We start from the raw sequence: 18,422 nt of genomic DNA, 5'->3' as shown, positions 1-18,422 counted from the left end.
TGTGTAGAAAAGACTCTCCTACCCTACTTATTATGCATTGTAACTCTATTTGAGTCATTAAATATGTGCTAATTAAGGTAGCAAGCCATTTCTCCATACACCTCCCCCATATGCACCTCCTCTATATGTTGCATGCACGTTTTCTGTTGAGAAAGACCCGAAAACGATGCACAATTAAGATAGTTGGATCCACTTTGAACCTAAAATGCCTTATATTTGAGGACAAATTTTGAAAACATTTTACCATCACAAACCATAAACCGCCAGCAAAAATTAATTTGGAACTGCTGGTGTTTGCATCATTTCTAGTAGTGTAGAATGCCCTACATTTCAGGATGAGGGAGTAACCCATAATTAGCAAATGATTACTGTAGCATCACTATAGCAAATTAACCCATCTGTCAAAAAAAAATTATTTAATACTTCTAAATGGTAAGATTTCTTTTGATGGACAAGGACTAAAAAAACTGCGGGAAACAAATAGAGCCCTAGTATCTACAAACAGTAGCATAGCGATAACAGCTATTTTTTCAAGGAGTAACTCTTCCCCGTGAACACTTGGAACTTGGGCTCGTCGGGTTTCTCGGCCTGCTTAACAGGAGCCTTCTGTGCTTCATTATTATCGGTGTTGCTTCTTGCACTCGAACCAAAGACAAGCTTTCCTGTTTTCTGACGAGCAGATGAGCTGCTCGCTGCAGAAGCTGCCGGTGCCACAGACGAAGTTTGCTGCTTATTTCCTCTTCCGTTTGAATCTGAAGGTGCTGCAGAGCGTGCTGCAATGGAGGAAGGACGACGACCCTCCGATGCTGCTGGTAGCTTGTTATCGATCAGCAAGGTATCGGGGGTAGGGGGAGAAAAAGATTGGGGAACAAGTTAGAAGGGATTTGGGGATCGGCGAGGAGAGTTCTTTTCAGAGGAAGAACAGAGTATTTGTTACAAATGTTCATGATCTCTCTCTCACACTTCTCTTCTACTTATACTACTAGTGAGTGCTCCATTCCGGACCGGCGAATCTGATGTTGGGCTGCCTGTTCCGTGGGCCGAGGTCTTGTGGGTTGGTGCTGCTGACATCCCCCTCCTCTTGAGACGCGACTTGTCCCCAAGTCGATGCAGCCGGAAAACGGTGGCGAAGCACTTCAAGATCCTCCCATGTGGCGAGCGATGCCGGCATACCAGACCACTTAATCAAACCTTGGAGCACCGGATGATCACCAGCGGAGACGCGACGTTGAAAAACACGTTCTGGAACGGAGAACGCCGCAGCGTCGCCAGGAAGAGTAGGCGACACAAGCTGATCACCAACAGACTTCTTGAGCTGCAAGACGTGGAAGACAAGATGGATAGAAGCGGATGCGGGCAGCTTGAGCTTGTAAGCCACCTTCCCGATACACTCCTCAACACGGAATGGCCCGAAAAACTTGAATGCCAGCTTTTGATGTGCCCGCGGTGCCAAGGAGGATTGAACATACGACTGTAACTTGAGGAATACCGAGTCACCAACCTGAAACTCCCATTCAGAATGCCCCTTGTCAGCCTGGCGCTTCATCCGGTCTTGTGCACACAACAGATGTTGGCGCAGGAGGTTTTGCATGAGCTCCCGTTCTTGTAACCAAACAGAGAGGTCCGGAGTGGAACACGCAGAAGCGGAAGTTAACCCAAAGTGACAGGGTGGATGGCCGTAGAGAGCCTCAAAGGGTGATCGATCCAGAGCAGAGTGCATACTGGTGTTTGTTGGCGTTTCTTACGCTCAATAGAATATGGATTCCGCAAGCGCACAGAATCACCGCTGTAGCACTTCACCTTGGAGTATTATAGGGTATCGTATATTTCCTCAGGGAAGTACTATGGATAAAGAGTATCGAAGAATAAAATAACAAACTTTACTAGGGATATCAACCGACTAACTCAGTGGGGGTAAGCCTGATATGATAGATAAGATAATGGCCAACAATGACCGTCTGACACAGGAGACTCTAATCCTTAGAGAGGTAAGCAGCTGGGAGGACAATGAGCGAGAAAGATTCCTAAAACACTTCTAAACTATCAAGCTAGCCTCTCTAGACTAAACCTTGTTTCAAACTAGTTATCGAGAACCTAGAGCTTACTTCGGCGGCTGGAAGAGTAAGGATTTCAGAAAGGGGTGAGAGGGGAGTCCAACGGCAATATGCAACTACTGCTATGAAAACACCCGAACGTGGTGGACTACGAGGGACAGATAGGGCTGTCACCACCTGCCGCCTACCACAACGGTACCGTGGGGTGGAACACACTTTCTAGCTAACACTGAGCTCAAACACCACGTCTGCTCTCGGTGTTAGGATTTCTCTTGTAGCTAACAAGAGAAATCCCCCTCAACCTAGGGAACTAACTTGAGCCTCCCTAGTTCGGACGAGAAAACCCATAAGATAAGATCCCGATGAACAAGATAGGTACAAAGCCTAAACTAGAGGAATTACTTCCGTACACAAGTAAGATAACTTGGAAAGGTAAATAAATGCGGAAGGTAAAGCTGACTCGTAAAGATAAAAAAGATAACTTATATTGATAAATGTCAAAGAAAAAGATACAAAAGCTTATACCCGACTTCCAATGACGACTCCGGAATCCCGAGACAAGCTCGACTCAACTCTAACTCCCAAACTACCTAACCTACTCTAGAAACTAAGAATGAGAGAAGAGAGCTCCTTTTGTGTGTGTTGAGAGTGAGGGTGTTGCTCTCTATTTGTAGTGCTCCAAGGTCGGTATTTCACCTAGCGTCAGTTGAACGTAGCTGTAGTCGGTGTGCTTAACTTCCACGCCAAAACTGAGCTTGAGATGCCGCAAAGTGGGGCCGGCCGGCCGGTCTGGAATTTTTGCTGTTTGGCGCCGACCTTCTCGTAGACGCTCCTGATCTTCTCTAGATGGCGGTGTGGGTTGCGTGGCTTCAACGTTGAAAATTGTAGGCTGGCTGGCCTCCCCTAGGCCGGCCGGCCTGGGTTCGGCATGTCTCGGCCTCCCGTTTCACCGACATCTTGATCTAAAGGTGCATGAAGTCAATAGTGGTGTTCCGGGCCAAAAGATCTCGGTAAGTGTTGCAGGTGGGCCTTTCAATCCATGTGCTAGGCCTTTCGGTCCATTTGATCAAACCAACTTGCAATCCTTGGTTTAGAGGCTTTGTACACATGTCTCTTCGCTCCTGTATCGAAGACGGGGCACACATAGTGGAGGTGCTAGGCCGGTCGGCCTAGGTGAGGCCGGCCGGCCTGGGGTTTTCCCAGTTTTGCCTCATTTTTGGTATATTAGTTCCTGCAACCACAACTCATCCAAAACTTGTGAAATTTATTAGAAATAAGTAAAATATGTATGGAACATGATGTAAAGCTCAATTTATTTCCGAGAAGTTGACGGTCAAAATGGGAAATAATGGCCGTCAACAGTGTTGTACCAGAATTCCGCGAGAGACAACCAGGACGACCACTTAGTCGGGCATGCATGAACGAAGCAACGAAGATAAGTTTCCATACACTGGTTGACGCGCTCGGTCTGGCCGTCGGTTTGTGGATGATATGCCGAACTCATGCGTAACTGAACGCCGGCCAAACTGAAAAGTTCACGCCACAGAGCACTTGTGAAGATACGGTCACGGTGAGAGATCAGAGAGGAGGACGTGCCGTGAAGTTTGTAGATATGATCCAGGTACACCTTAGCAACTGTGAAGGCCATGAACGGATGGTGCATGGGCACAAAGTGAGCGAACTTAGAGAACTTATCAACGACCACCAAAATGCAGTTAGCAGAACCAGAGCGAGGCAAACCTTCCACAAAGTCGAGAGAAACCATTTCCCAGCTACCAATAGGAACAGGCAACGGCTGCAGAAGTCCAGGATAACGGGTGCAGTCCGGCTTAGCTTGTTGGCACACTGTGCATGAACGCACAAAGGCATGAACAGAAGCTTTCATCCCTGGCCAGGAGAAATACTGCTTCAAACGATGGTAAGTTGCTGGAATCCCAGAACGGCCGCCGAGAGCTGAACTGTGCATTGCTTCGATGACCTGCCGGTGCAGCGAACTGTCGGAGCCCTGCCAAATGCGATGCTTATGACAAAGAACACCACGCGTCTGAGTGAAATTGGGCACGGAGTCGGGGTGTAGTGAAAGCTTAGTAATCATGTCTGCGGCCACTGGATCCTTGGCATAAGAAGAGAGCACAGCATCAAGCCATTGTGGGGTGCAGGAGGAAAGAGCAGCGACGGACTATGTGCCAGAGCGCCGGGACAAGGGATCGGCGATGCGGTTCTCAGAGCCCTAATTATAGACGATGCAGGTACTACAGACCGAGGAGCTTGGTAAATACTTTCTGCTGCCACGGGGTATGCAAGCATTGCTCATTGAGGTGGATTAAGCTCTTCTGATCGGTGTATATCAGGAATTCGCCACTCTGCAAGTAATGTCGCCATTGATCGACAGCAATGAGGATCGCCAGGTACTCTTTCTCATAAACTGACAGACCCATGGTAAGGGGGCCCAAGGACTTGCTGATAAATTCCAAGGGGTGACCCTGCTTAGTCAAAACAGCCCCAACACCCGTCATACAATCATCTGTCTCGATAGCAAAAGGAAGAGTGAAATCGGGCAGAGCCAATACAGGGGCAATAGAGAGTGCAGCCTTGAGAGTCTGAAACACGGTGTCATGGTCGGTAGTCCATATAAACAATGTGTTCTTCTTGAGCAGATTAGTGAGGGGCCGAGAAATAATGCCAAAGTGCCTGACCAATTTACGGTAATAGCCTGCTAACCCGAGGAAGCTACGGAGATCTTTAGCAGAAGAAGGTGTTGGCCATTCAGTTATTGCCTGCACTTTTCTTTTGCTGGATCAGTCGAGACGCCATGCTGACTGATAATGTGTCCCAGATATGCGATGGAACGATGGGCAAACTTAAATTTGGACAATTTCAACTTCCAGTGATCACGAGACAGCCACTCACACTTGCTGCAGATGTGCCAAGTGCTCCTCATAAGAACGACTGTATACCAAAATATCATCAAAGAAAACCACCACGAAAGAACTTACGGAGGCCTGCAGTTAGTGTAGCATTCATAGCCCCCTGAAAGGATCCCGGAGCACCGGTGAGACCGAAAGCCATGACACGAAATTCATATTGGCCGAAATGGGTCTGAAATGCCATCTTGTACTCTTCACCCGGCTTAAGAAGGATCTAATGGAACCCTGCTCACAAGTCCAAGTTAGAGAACCAAGAAGCATTAGCTAACTCATCCACCAACTGATCAAAGACCGGTACTGGAAACTTAGACTTGACAGTCAGTGCATTCAAGTGACAAAAATCCACACAGAAGCGATAAGAACCATCTTTCTTCTTGACGAGAAGGACTGGCGATGAAAACAGGCTTGCACTCGGCTGTATTAACCCTTTGTCGAGCATCTCGGCCACTTGCTTCTCAATTTCATCACGCAAGGCAGGTGGATACCGATACGGCCTAATGTTCATTGGTCGAGCCCAGGAATAAGAGGGATGGCGTGGTCGCAGGCTCTAGAAGGAGGCAAAGAAATCTGATCATCAAATAGAGGAGCAAACTTACTGATTAGGGACTAAATATCTTCAGGAATCACAGGTTCAGTAGTTGGCTGCTGAGAGTCAGAGACGACACAAAGGTGAACCAACACATGATCTGGAGACGATGGTAGATCGCCTTGCAATATGACCATCTGATCGCCATAAGGGATTTGGAGCCATTTTTGTTGCTAGTGGACAGTCATTGGACTGAAGGATTCTAACCAATCCATACTGAGGATAATGTCGTAGGCCTTAAGAGGAAGAACCATAAGATCAGTGTGAAATGACAGGTCGCCGATAAACCACAAGGCATGAGGAATTACTGAATCACAAGCAAGAGTAGATGTTGGAGTAATGGGCTTGGCCCATTCATTCTAAAGCATTAAAATAATTTAAAGCCCACTATTAATGCTAGGGAATCAATGCTGAATTCCGTACCGGGAATTGAGGAGGATCTCAACCAACTTAAAAGGTGGACTTCGTGTACACCACTTGTGAAGCCGGTAAGAGGAGGACGGTGAACCACACGCGCGTGCGCGCTCGCTCGCCTCGCCGAGCCGGGCCGGGCCGTGGCCGTGGCCGTGGCCGAGGCCGAGACGAGACGAGACGAGGCGCGGCCGGCCGGACGGACGGTGCGGTGCGCGTGCGCGTGCGCGTGCCGGACGTGACGTGCAGGTGCGGTGCGGTGCGACGTGATGTGCTGAGATGAGAAGGATGTTTTGCAGTAAAGAGTATTAAAACAGAGGGTTAATGTCGTCACTAATGACCGGACACTGAAGGCTCTTTACGACGTCCAGGTTCGTTGAACCTGAGGCACATTAACTGCCGCTCATCAAAGCCATTCATGACGTCCAGGTTCGTTGAACCTGAGGCATATCGTACCTATATAAACCAGCACCCTCTCCTCTCATCCTCACTCATCTCAAGCACTCATCCAGGTACTCCTCTTCAGGAGACCTCTCCCTTCTCCCTCAGCTGCTTTCTGCCTTCCCCACCGCTAGCAGTGCGCGCACAGGTCTAGCAAGAGCAGGGCCTCCGGAACCTCTGCTCGCTGAAGGTCCTGCACGGGACGCGGGCAATTAGGTTTTTGGGGAGCGTCTTGACGCGACTGCTCGCTCCCTGAACGACTCCTTCGTCTACTTCCCGGCGTAACCGCTCGTGCGAACGACTACTTCGTCTACTTCTCGGCGTGACCGTTCGTGGGACGGCTACTTTGACTACTTCCCGGCGTAACCGTTCGTGGGACTGCATTGCGAACATCTTCCTGCATCGACATAGTTCGGCTACTTCAAGCAAGACCAGTCGAATAGCATGTCTATTCCAGCTGGTAACGGCGCAACCGGTGCCTCCGGCACTGGTCCCGCCTTGGGGTACTTACTAAACCTACTCTGGTTTAATTCTTTGTTCATGCTTATTAGTGAGAATAACATGAACACATGCACATATCTTGTACACACATTATCACTCATCTATATCATGAAATTGATATTAATATTTGGAATTAAAATATACCGAAAATTGCCTAGATATCTAACAATCCAAAAACCTAATTGTGTTAATAGGCTTTCGGTATCTAGCTTTGCTGCATCAATCAAACCACCACCTTTTGATGGTTCAAATTACAAACGTTGGCAAGAGGCGGCTTATACTGTGGTTAACACTATCGAGAGTGATCCATGTGAAAGAGGGTAAGCCTGAACAATTCTCTCCAGAGGAAGGGAGTGCGTTCGATGAGGCTGATATCCTCTTTCGAGGCTTGATCATTAGTGTTCTCGGTGATAACCTGGTGGATTCTTATATCCGGCTGCCAACTGGCAAAGCATTGTGGGATGCTCTTGAGGCTCAATATGGAGTATCTGACGCCGGGAGTGAGTTGTATATCATGGAGCAGTTCCTTGAGTACAGGATGGTCGAAGACCGTTCTGTAGTGGAACAGGCTCATGAAATACATACTCTGGCAAAAGATCTCAAAAATTGCAGCAAAGAGTCCCCATGTGTGTTACCCAATAAGTTTGTGGCCGGAGGTATAATCTCTAAGCTGCCACCTTCTTGGAGGGACTTTGCTACTTCTCTAAAACACAAGAGACAGGAGTTCACAATAGATGGACTCATAGGGACTCTTGATGTTGAGGAGAAGGCGAGAGCAAAGGACATACGTGGGAAATGAGTTGTTGGTGCTTCAAGTGCCAATCTTGTTCAGAAGAACAACTCCCACAAGAACAAGAAAAAGCCACCGCAGAACCAACCAAAGACTAAGAAGACAACCACTTTTAAGAAGAAGAAGAAGACGGGAGCTTGCTATGTGTGCGCTAGTACGGATCACTTTGCTGCAAAGTGTCCGAACCGCAAAGGCAACGACTCCGCCAACATGGTTATTAGCGAGCCTGGAGGAACTTCGGGGTACGGTAATTTATTACCTACTGTTCTTTCAGTCTTTGGTTCACCCGAGTGGTGGGTTGACACTGGTGCTAATATTCATGTTTGTGCTGATGCTTCTTTGTTCTCTTCTTACCAGACCGGCGGGACTTCCTCCTTGCTGATGGGGAATGGATCACATGCGCGTGTTCTTGGTGTTGGTACGGTAAATCTTAAGTTTACTTCGGGGAAGACCGTGCAGCTGAAGAACGTGCAGCATGTCCCCACCATCAAGAAGAATTTAGTCAGCGGCTCTCTACTGTGTAGAGATGGTTTCAAATTAGTCTTTGAGTCCAATAAATGTATCTTGTCTAAGTTTGGTACTTTTGTTGGAAAAGGTTATGAAAGCGGAGGCTTGTTCCGTCTTTCTTTGTCAGATGTTTGTAATAAAATTGCATACAATGTTATTAACGTTGATGAAACAAATGTTTGGCATTCGAGGCTTTGTCACGTTAATTTTGGTTGTATGATGCGCTTAGCTAATTTGAGCTTAATTCCAAAGTTCACTTTTGTCAAAAATTCTAAGTGTCATGTATGTGTTGAATCAAAACAAACTCGTAAGCCTCATAAGACCGCGGAGGCAAAGAGCTTGGCACCCTTAGAATTAATTCATTCCGATTTGTGCGAAATGAATGGAGTGTTGACAAAAGGTGGTAAAAAATATTTCATGACTTTGATTGATGATAGTACTAGATTTTGTTACATCTATTTGTTAGAAGTCAAAAGATGAAGCTTTACACTACTTTAAAATCTATAAAGCTGAAGTAGAAAACCAACTTGAGAGAAAGATCAAAAGAGTTAGGTCAGATCGTGGTGGCGAGTATTTCTCAAATTTATTTACTTTATTCTGCGAGGAACATGGTATTATTCATGAGAGGACGCCTCCCTATTCACCTCAGTCAAATGGGGTTGCCGAAAGAAAGAACCGCACTCTAACGGATTTGGTTAACGCCATGTTAGATACAGCAGGACTTTCCAAGGAATGGTGGGGTGAGGCTATATTGACTGCATGTCATGTCCTAAACCGTGTTCCTACAAAGAATAAAGAGATAACTCCATTCGAGGAATGGGAGAAGAAAAGGCCAACACTGTCATACTTACGTACATGGGGTTGTTTGGCAAAAGTGAGTGTGCCAATAACCAAGAAACGTAAGCTTGGATCTCAAACTGTGGATTGTATCTTTCTAGGTTATGCTATTCACAGCAGTTGGATATAGATTTTTAATAGTGAAATCTGGAGTACCTGACATGCATGTTGGTACTATAATGGAGTCCAGAGATGCTACATTTTTTGAAAACATTTTTCCCATGAGAGATGAAACAAGTTCATCTAGGCAAGAGTTCATCGAGGATGATGGCTCTGCTGAGCCGATAGAACACAATGAACATACACTTGTAGAAAATCCTGAGGAGGATAACAATGATGCTCCGAGAAAGAGCAAGAGACAAAAAACTGTAAAGTCTTTTGGTGATGATTTCATTGTATACCTCATAGATGATACACCCAGAACCATTGAAGAGGCATATTCATCTCCTGATGCTGACTATTGGAAGGAAGCAGTAAGGAGTGAGATGGATTCTATTATGTCTAATGGAACCTGGGAGGTCGTTGAACGTCCTTATGGATGTAAACCGGTTGGATGCAAGTGGGTGTTCAAGAAAAAGCTTAGGCCAGATGGTACTATTGAAAAGTACAAGGCTAGGCTTGTGGCCAAGGGTTATACCCAAAAAGGAGAAGATTTCTTTGACACTTATTCACCAGTTGCCCGATTCACCACAATTCGAGTGTTACTTTCCCTGGCAGCCTCTTATGGTCTTCTCGTTCATCAGATGGACGTTAAGACGGCTTTCCTCAATGGAGAGTTAGAAGAGGAGATCTATATGGATCAGCCGGATGGGTTTGTATCAAAGGGTCAAGAAGGAATGGTTTGTAAGTTGTTAAAATCTTTATATGGTCTCAAGCAAGCGCCTTAAGCAGTGGCATGAAAAGTTTGATAGAACTTTGACCTCTGCCGGCTTTGTTGTGAACGAAGCTGACAGATGTGTGTACTATCGCTATGGTGGGGCTAAAGGAGTGATTTTGTGCTTGTATGTGGATGACATACTGATCTTTGGCACTAGCCTTAATGTGATTAAGGAAGTCAAAGAGTTTTTATCTCAAAATTTTGAGATGAAGGATCTGGGAGAAGCTGATGTTATCCTTAATATAAAACTGGTAAAAGAGATCAATGGTGGGGTGATTCTTACACAGTCTCACTATGTGGAGAAGGTGTTAAGTCGCTTTGGTTATAGCGACTATAAACCTGTCTCAACACCATATGATGCCAGTTTAATTCTTAGAAAGAACAAAAGGATAATGCGAGATCAGCTGAGATATTCTCAGATCATTGGTTCATTAATGTATTTAGCGAGCGCTACAAGACCTGACATCTCGTTTGCTGTAAGCAAACTGAGCCGGTTTGTTTCAAACCCGGGAGATGATCATTGGAAGGCTCTTGAAAGAGTAATGCGCTATCTGAAGGGGACAATGAACTATGGAATTCACTACACCGGGTACCCAAGGGTACTAGAAGGGTATAGTGATTCAAATTGGATTTCTGATGCTGATGAGATAAAGGCCACAAGTGGATATGTGTTTACACTTGGTGGTGGAGCTGTTTCCTGGAAGTCTTGCAAGCAGACCATCTTAACGAGGTCAACTATGGAAGCAGAACTCACAGCATTAGATACCGCCACTGTTGAGGCTGAGTGGCTTCGTGAGCTCCTTATGGACTTGTCGATAGTTGAAAAACCGTTACCGGCAATCCTAATGAACTGTGACAATCAAACGGTAATTGTCAAGGTGAATAGTTCAAAGGATAACATGAAATCATCTAGACATGTGAAAAGGCGGTTGAAATCTATCAGAAAATTGAGAAACTCCGGAGTTATAGCCCTGGACTATGTTCAGACGGCTAAAAATCTGGCAGATCAGTTTACAAAGGGTCTTTCACGAAATGTGATAGACAATGCATTTATGGAATTGGGCTTGAGACCCACGTGAGTCATTCTATAGTGGAAACCTGTCCTATGTGATCGGAGATCCCGTGAATTAGGATGGTGAAACAAACTAAAGTCTGATTGTGAGAAGAGAACCTTTGTGAAAAGGGCTCATTCCGTGTATAAGGTGCATTTCTCTTCTAATCTGTATGGCAGGTTGGTCTATACCTTAATGTGTGACAGGTGGTTTCTTTTAAACAAATGAGTTGTTTTCTTGAAACAAAGATGTTGTCCTACAGAACATCTGAAAGGAACACACCTATATGAGTTTGACCACTGGTCATGGTCTATGAGAATTGGGTATTCTCTAGAAACTCATGAAGGGCCTGGAGTATGACTTATAAGCTCCAAACCGCGGGGATGCTTTTGCAGCCTAGTACTAGTGTAGGGCTCTGGTCAAACTTGTTTGCACAAAACTGGCAATTCAAGGCATAGTCCATTGCACAGTTGTGAATAAGTGTAGCCTTTGTCCTAGATGGAAGTTCAACTTAACAGTCTCTGTCGAATACTGGTATATCAATGAGGGACTGAGGGTATTTCTAGTGTGGCTTGAATTTCTTGGTGGGGATTGTTGGAGTAATGGGTTTGGCCCATTCATTCTAAAGCATTAAAAGAATTTAAAACCCTACTATTAAATGCTAGGGAATCAATGCTTAATTCCGTACCGGGAATTGAGGAGGATCTCAACCAACTTAAAAGGTGGACTTCGTGTACACCACTTGTGAAGCTGGTAAGAGGAGGACGGTGAACCACACGCGCGCGCTCGCTCGCCTCGCCTCGCCGAGCCGGGCCGGGCCGTGGCCGTGGCCGTGGCCGAGGCTGAGACGAGGCGCGGCGCGGCGCGGCGCGGCCGGCCGGCCAGACGGGCGGTGCGGTGCGCGTGCGCGTGCGCGGTCAGACGTGACGTGCAGGTGCGGTGCGACGTGATGTGCTGAGATGAGAATGATGTTTTGCAGTAAAGAGTATTAAAACAGAGGGTTAATGTCGTCACTAATGACCGGACACTGAAGTCTCTTTACGACGTCCAGGTTCGTTGAACCTGAGGCACATTAACTGCCGCTCATCAAAGCCATTCAATGACGTCCAGGTTCGTTGAACCTAAGGCATATCGTACCTATATAAACCAGCACCCTCTCCTCTCATCCTCACTCATCTCAAGCACTCATCCAGGTACTCCTCTTCAGGAGACCTCTCCCTTCTCCCTCAGCTGCTTTCTGCCTTCCCCACCGCTAGCACTGCGCGCACAGGTCTAGCGAGAGCAGGGCCTCCGGAACCTCTGCTCGCTGAAGGTCCTGCATGGGACACGGGCAATTAGGTTTTTGGGGAGCGTCTTGACGCGACTGCTCGCTCCCTGAACGACTCCTTCGTCTACTTCCCTGGCGTAACCGCTCGTGCGAACGACTACTTCGTCTACTTCTCGACGTGACCGTTCGTGGGACGGCTACTTTGACTACTTCCCGGCGTAACCGTTCGTGGGACTGCACTGCGAACATCTTCCTGCATCAACATAGTTCGGCTACTTCAAGCAAGACCAGTCGAATAGCATGTCTATTCCAGCTGGTAACGGCGCAACCGGTGCCTCCGGCACTGGTCCCGCCTTGGGGTACTTACTAAACCTACTCTGGTTTAATTCTTTGTTCATGCTTATTAGTGAGAATAACATGAACACATGCACATATCTTGTACACACATTATCACTCATCTATATCATGAAATTGATATTAATATTTGGAATTAAAATATACCGAAAATTGCCTAGAAATCTAATAGTAGAACCACTAGCAACTTGAACTGAAACAAAGGAGGGCAAAGGGCAAATGCCAGAAAGCCGAGCAGCCAATGCAGCGCTGACAAAGAAGGCCGAACTGCCAGAATCAACAAGCAACGAGACCGGAGTGTGTTGAATAGAACCCGATAGCTTCACTGTTCTTGGGGCATCTGAACCGCTTGCTGCTGCTTTAGAAAGTGCCAGGAACAATTCTTCAGAAGAAGTTGGACTGGTTACCTGGTATTCAGCAGCTTCATCTTCCAATTGGAACAATTCCCACAACTCTTATACCATGTGTAACTACACAGTGTCTGAACATGTATGGTCGCGGCTCCACTTGCCACCGCACTTGTAGCAGAGGCCCATGGCACGGCGATGGGTGCGGAGCGCTGCAGCTTTGGCCTCTAGGGAGCATTACGCACGCGCCGAATCAATGCCGCGACGGTCGGCCGCCAGATCCGGAACAACCGGTGTCGACCGAGGAGGCGGAGGCACCGACAAGGGACTCTGGGGCACAGGCCGGTGCGCGAACGCTGGGTTAGGACGACCAAAGTCCCGGCAGCGAGAGCGGTCTCCGACTTCTTCCTGCAATTCAGCCAATACACAAGCAGTATCGAGGTCGTTTGGTCGTTGAACAAGAACTACAGACCGGATATCATCACGGAGACCATCTATGAAACGAAGGAGATAGTAACGTGGATCTGTGGAAGAAGTGTAAGCAGACAACTGATCTACGAGCTCTGTGAAACGCTGAACATATTCAGCAACTGTGCTTGTTTGTTTGATGTGAAACAGTTGGCGAATCAGCGATTCCTGCTGATCGCGACTGAAACGATCATGGATAAGATCACAGAAAACATCCCACTCCATGGAGGAAATCTTGCTCTCCACGGACTGCAACCACCGGGCTGCTGCGTCATCAAAGTACATGCACGCGACAGAGACCCAAACAGAACGATCCACACCATACATGTCAAAGTATCGCTCAGATCGGGATTGCCAGAGCTTGGGGTGTTCACCCGCGAACTTGGGGAAAGGAATTTTGGGTAATTTGCCGGATGGGTTGTACACGGGAGGACTAGATGAACTAGGGACTTGGTAGGAACCAGACGGACGAAACTCAGGGGAACAAGGAGGAAGATCCAGTGGAGGAGGCTTGGTTGGAGACTTACCCGTGACCGGGAGGTGGGTGACGGTCGTGACAGACCCGAACCCAGACTCCTGATGGGAAGCATGGATGCGGTGCCCAACGGGGCCGACGGCCTGGTTGCCGGCAGAGGAGAACGCCGCGGCTGTCACTGGGTTCGGCAGGATGCCGGAACCAGCAGGAAGACGATCGAGGACCACTCGATCCAGTTTGCCGGAGAGAGACCGCAGCTGCTCCTTGAGGTCGTCGACGGCGGCCAGCTTGGTGGTGATGGTCTCGACGACGGAGTCGATCCCGGGTTGCCACGCTCGGAGATCCGAGGCGGACTGCTCGACGGGGGTGAAGCGGTCGTTCAAGGACGACTCTAGGTTGTCGACGCGGGCCTCGATGAGGGAGAAGTGATCTCCCAATTTCTTCATCTCGTCGAGTAATAACTTGGAACTGGGATCCATGGCTCCGAGGGATTTTTGGAAGCGCGTGTAGTGGTGGTGGGAATTCATGTCTAGGCGAGGATCAAGTCTCTGATACCAGGTGTTATCGATCAACAAGGTATCGGGGGTAGGGGGAGAAGAAGATTGGGGAACAAGTTAGAAGGGATTTAGGGATCGGCGAGGACAGTTCTTTTCGAAGGAAGAACAGAGTGTTTGTTACAAATGTTCATTATCTCTCTCTCACACTTCTCTTCTACTTATACTACTAGCGAGTGCTCCATTCCGGGTCGGCGAATCTGATGTTGGGCCGCCTGTTCCGTGGGCCGAGGTCTTGTGGGCTGGTGCTGCTGACATAGCTCCGAGGCTTTACCATCCAATCTTTTCCCGGAACTAGTGAACGGTCTGAACTCTGGAGGCTCATCATCTTTAACCTCGGCATTGTCGTCATCTCCAGCTTCAGCAGGTGAAGCTGTAGGTTGCTGCGGTTTCTCGGGCTCCTTGTAGTCAAGCGGAGGCGCGAAGTCCACCTCGCAGTCCGTGTCGACGATGCTGACCGCCGTCGCCGGCTTCATCTCGACGATGTCGATGCGGTAGCTCCTGTTGTTGTAGGCAACCATGATGGTGTCCCCCGTGGTGAAGCACGAGAAGGCCCGCAGCGTCTTCTCCAGGACGGCCTTGGGGTTGGAGACGTCCAGGAAGGCGGCCGCATGTGGCCGCAGCTTGATGTAGGTACCCTTGGGGAGTGCGGCGCTCCGCACGCGGACGGCGTCTCCCGACCGCAGCCGCAGGTTTGCCATCATCCACCCCGGCATCACCACCATGCCTTCGTCGGCCACGAACTCCAGCACGGCGCAGTGCGAGGCCCGCGGGGCGTCGTCGCTGGCGTTGCTGCAGCCGCGGAGCTCGAACAGCATGGGGTACTCGATGCGGAGGGAGGCCAGGCGGTGGAGCGCGGACGCCGGCAAGATCACCTTGTCGCCCGTCTCCAGGTGCGGCCTGGCGGCGGAGGACGCCGGGTAGCAGCGGTAGGTATGCTCGAACCTACCGCCGCCGCCGCCATGGTAAGCGGATCATCATCCCCCGAAACCGAAGAACATCACCTTTGCTTGCTAGCTGTCCTTAGCTTGGTGGAGCCGTTGACGACCTTGAAAAAAAAACTAGCTTTGTCTCAACCGAGAGATCACGAACTCGATCGATTGCGCTTCCGGTAGGAGGTTTGGGGAGGCGTACGGCGGCCGCACATATATATATCACGGCCCGACGCCGAGTCGGCCCGAGTGGGATCGCCAGGACAAGCTAGGAGTTTTAACCGCGCCGTCACTCACCACTATTCGCTTGGCTTGTCAGCCAATCAGCCAGTAGTACTATTCTCTCATACTAAATTAGCACCAGCTACCAGCTACCAGCTACCAGCCAGTCAGTAGTATATTTCTCTCATAAAAAATCAATATCAGCCATTGTAAGGAACATGGCACCATTTATGCCATTTCGAGTGATTTTGGTGATCGAATGACAACACAACACTTTGACTAATATGATTGTTAAGATGATCATTCTCAGGCTTTTAGGTTCAAGTGATGACAAAGAGAAAGAGAAGATAGGCGTAGTAAGGCCCGAAGGGCCGCCCCTACGGGGGTTCCGCTCAACCTAGGGAACTAACTTGAGCCTCCCTAGTTCGGGCAAGAAAACCCATAAGATAAGATCCCAATGAACAAGATAGGTACAAAGCCTAAGCTAGAGGAATTACTTCCGTACACAAGTAAGATAACTTGGAAAGGTAAATAAATGCGGAAGGTAAAGCTGACTCGTAAAGATAAAAAAGATAACTTATATTGATAAATGTCAAAGAAAAAAATACAAAAGCTTATACCCGACATCCGATGACGACTCCAGAGTCCCGAGACAAGCTCGACTCAACTCTAACTCCCAAACTACCTAACCTACTCTAGAAACTAAGAATGAGAGAAGAGAGCTCCTTTTGTGTGTGTTGAGAGTGAGGGTGTTGCTCTCTATTTGTAGTGCTCCAAGGTCGGTATTTCGCCTAACATCAGTTGAACGCAGTTGTAGTCGGTGTGCTTAACTTCCACGCCAAAACTGGGCTTGAGACGCCGCAAAGTGGGGCTGGCCGGCCGGTCTAGGATTTTTGCTGTTTGGCGCCGACCTTCTCGTAGACGCTCCTGATCTTCTCTAGATGACAGTGTGGGTTGCGTGGCTTCAACGCTGAAAATTGAAGGCCAGCCGGCCTCCCCTAGGCCGGCCGGCCTGGGTTCGGCACGTCTCGGCCTCCCGTTTCACCGACATCTTGATTTAAAGGTGCATGAAGTCAATAGTGGTGTTCCGGGCCAAAAGATCTCGGTAAGTGTTGCAGGTGGGCCTTTCAATCCATGTGCTAGGCCTTTCGGTCCATTTGATCAAACCAACTTGCAATCCTTGGTTTAGAGGCTTTGTACACATGTCTCTTCGCTCCTGTATCGAAGACGGGGCACACATAGTGGAGGTGCTAGGCCGGTCGGCCTAGGTGAGGCCGGCCGGCCTGGGGTTTTCCCAGTTTTGCCTTATTTTTGGTATATTAGTTCCTACAACCACAACTCATCCAAAACTTGTGAAATTTGTTAGAAATAAGTAAAATATGTATGGAACATGATGTAAAGCTCAATTTATTTCCGAGAAGTTGACGGTCAAAATGGGAAATAATGGCCGTCAACAGTGTTGTACCAGAATTCCGCGAGAGACAACCAGGACGACCACTTAGTCGGGCATGCATGAACGAAGCAGCGAAGATAAGTTTCCATACACTGGTTGACGCGCTCGGTCTGGCCGTCGGTTTGTGGATGATATGCCGAACTCATGCGTAACTGAACGCCGGCCAAACTGAAAAGTTCACGCCACAGAGCACTTGTGAAGATACGGTCACGGTGAGAGATCAGAGAGGAGGACGTGCCGTGAAGTTTGTAGATATGATCCAGGTACACCTTAGCAACTGTGAAGGCCATGAACGGATGGTGCATGGGCACAAAGTGAGCGAACTTAGAGAACTTATCAACGACCACCAAGATGCAGTTAGCAGAACCAGAGCGAGGCAAACCTTCCACAAAGTCGAGAGAAACCATTTCCCAGCTACCAACAGGAACATGCAACGGCTGCAGAAGTCCAGGATAACGGGTGCAGTCCGGCTTAGCTTGTTGGCACACTGTGCATGAGCGCACAAAGGCCTGAACAGAAGCTTTCATCCCTGGCCAGGAGAAATACTGCTTCAAACGATGGTAAGTTGCTGGAATCCCAGAATGGCCGCCGAGAGCTGAACTGTGCATTGCTTCGATGACCTGCCGGTGCAGCGAGCAGGTGCCCTGCCAAATGCGATGCTTATGACAAAGAACACCACGCGTCTGAGTGAAATTGGGCACGGAGTCGGGGTGTAGTGAAAGCTTAGTAATCATGTCTGCGGCCACTGGATCCTTGGCATAAGAAGAGAGCACATCATCAAGCCATTGTGGGGTGCAGGAGGAAAGAGCAGCGACGGACTCTGTGCCAGAGCGCCGGGACAAGGGATCGGCGGTGCGGTTCTCAGAGCCCTAATTATAGACGATGCGGTACTACAGACCGAGGAGCTTGGTGAATACTTTCTGCTGCCACGGGGTATGCAAGCATTGCTCATTGAGGTGGATTAAGCTCTTCTGATCGGTGTATATCAGGAATTCGCCACTCTGCAAGTAATGTCGCCATTGATCGACAGCAATGAGGATCGCAGGTACTCTTTCTCATAAACTGACAGACCCATGGTAAGGGGGCCCAAGGACTTGCTGATAAATTCCAAGGGGTGACCCTGCTTAGTCAAAACAGCCCCAACACCCGTCATACAATCATCTGTCTCGATAGCAAAAGGAAGAGTGAAATCGGGCAGAGCCAATACAGGGGCAATAGAGAGTGCAGCCTTGAGAGTCTGAAACACGGTGTCATGGTCGGTAGTCCATATAAACAATGTGTTCTTCTTGAGCAGATTAGTGAGGGGCCGAGAAATAATGCCAAAGTGCCTGACCAATTTATGGTAATAGCCTGCTAACCCGAGGAAG

At 48.4% G+C, this 18,422-nt stretch overlaps 1 protein-coding gene across 1 annotated transcript; it reads right to left on the bottom strand.

Moving 5' to 3' along the window:
* Positions 1-522: 522 nt before the first annotated feature.
* On the bottom strand, positions 523-17,789 carry LOC120674671 (ubiquitin fusion degradation protein 1 homolog). Its single transcript, XM_039955810.1, has 3 exons — positions 17,325-17,789; positions 14,705-15,422; positions 523-806 (listed from the first exon to the last, which is right to left on the bottom strand). Exons 1-3 carry the CDS (start codon positions 17,787-17,789, stop codon positions 523-525), a joined length of 1,467 nt encoding a protein of 488 aa, XP_039811744.1.
* Between the last annotated feature and the right edge of the window lie 633 nt (positions 17,790-18,422).

Source organism: Panicum virgatum, chromosome 5N, assembly GCF_016808335.1.
Source record: "Panicum virgatum strain AP13 chromosome 5N, P.virgatum_v5, whole genome shotgun sequence".
Taxonomy (NCBI): Eukaryota; Viridiplantae; Streptophyta; class Magnoliopsida; order Poales; family Poaceae; genus Panicum; species Panicum virgatum.
This window is presented reverse-complemented; position numbering and strand designations above follow the sequence as displayed.

Bases quoted from the DNA above. Each gene is read 5' to 3' on its own strand.
- LOC120674671 (XM_039955810.1), bottom strand. From the start codon at position 17,789: ATGATTACTAAGCTTTCACTACACCCCGACTCCGTGCCCAATTTCACT. The intron at 15,423-17,324 runs GTGTACCTGGAT...GGGGGATGATGA, and splicing joins TGGCCTTCACAGTTGCTAAG to TCCGCTTACCATGGCGGCGG. The intron at 807-14,704 runs GTCAGCAGCACC...AGCTACCAGCAG, and splicing joins TGGTAAAGCCTCGGAGCTAT to CATCGGAGGGTCGTCGTCCT.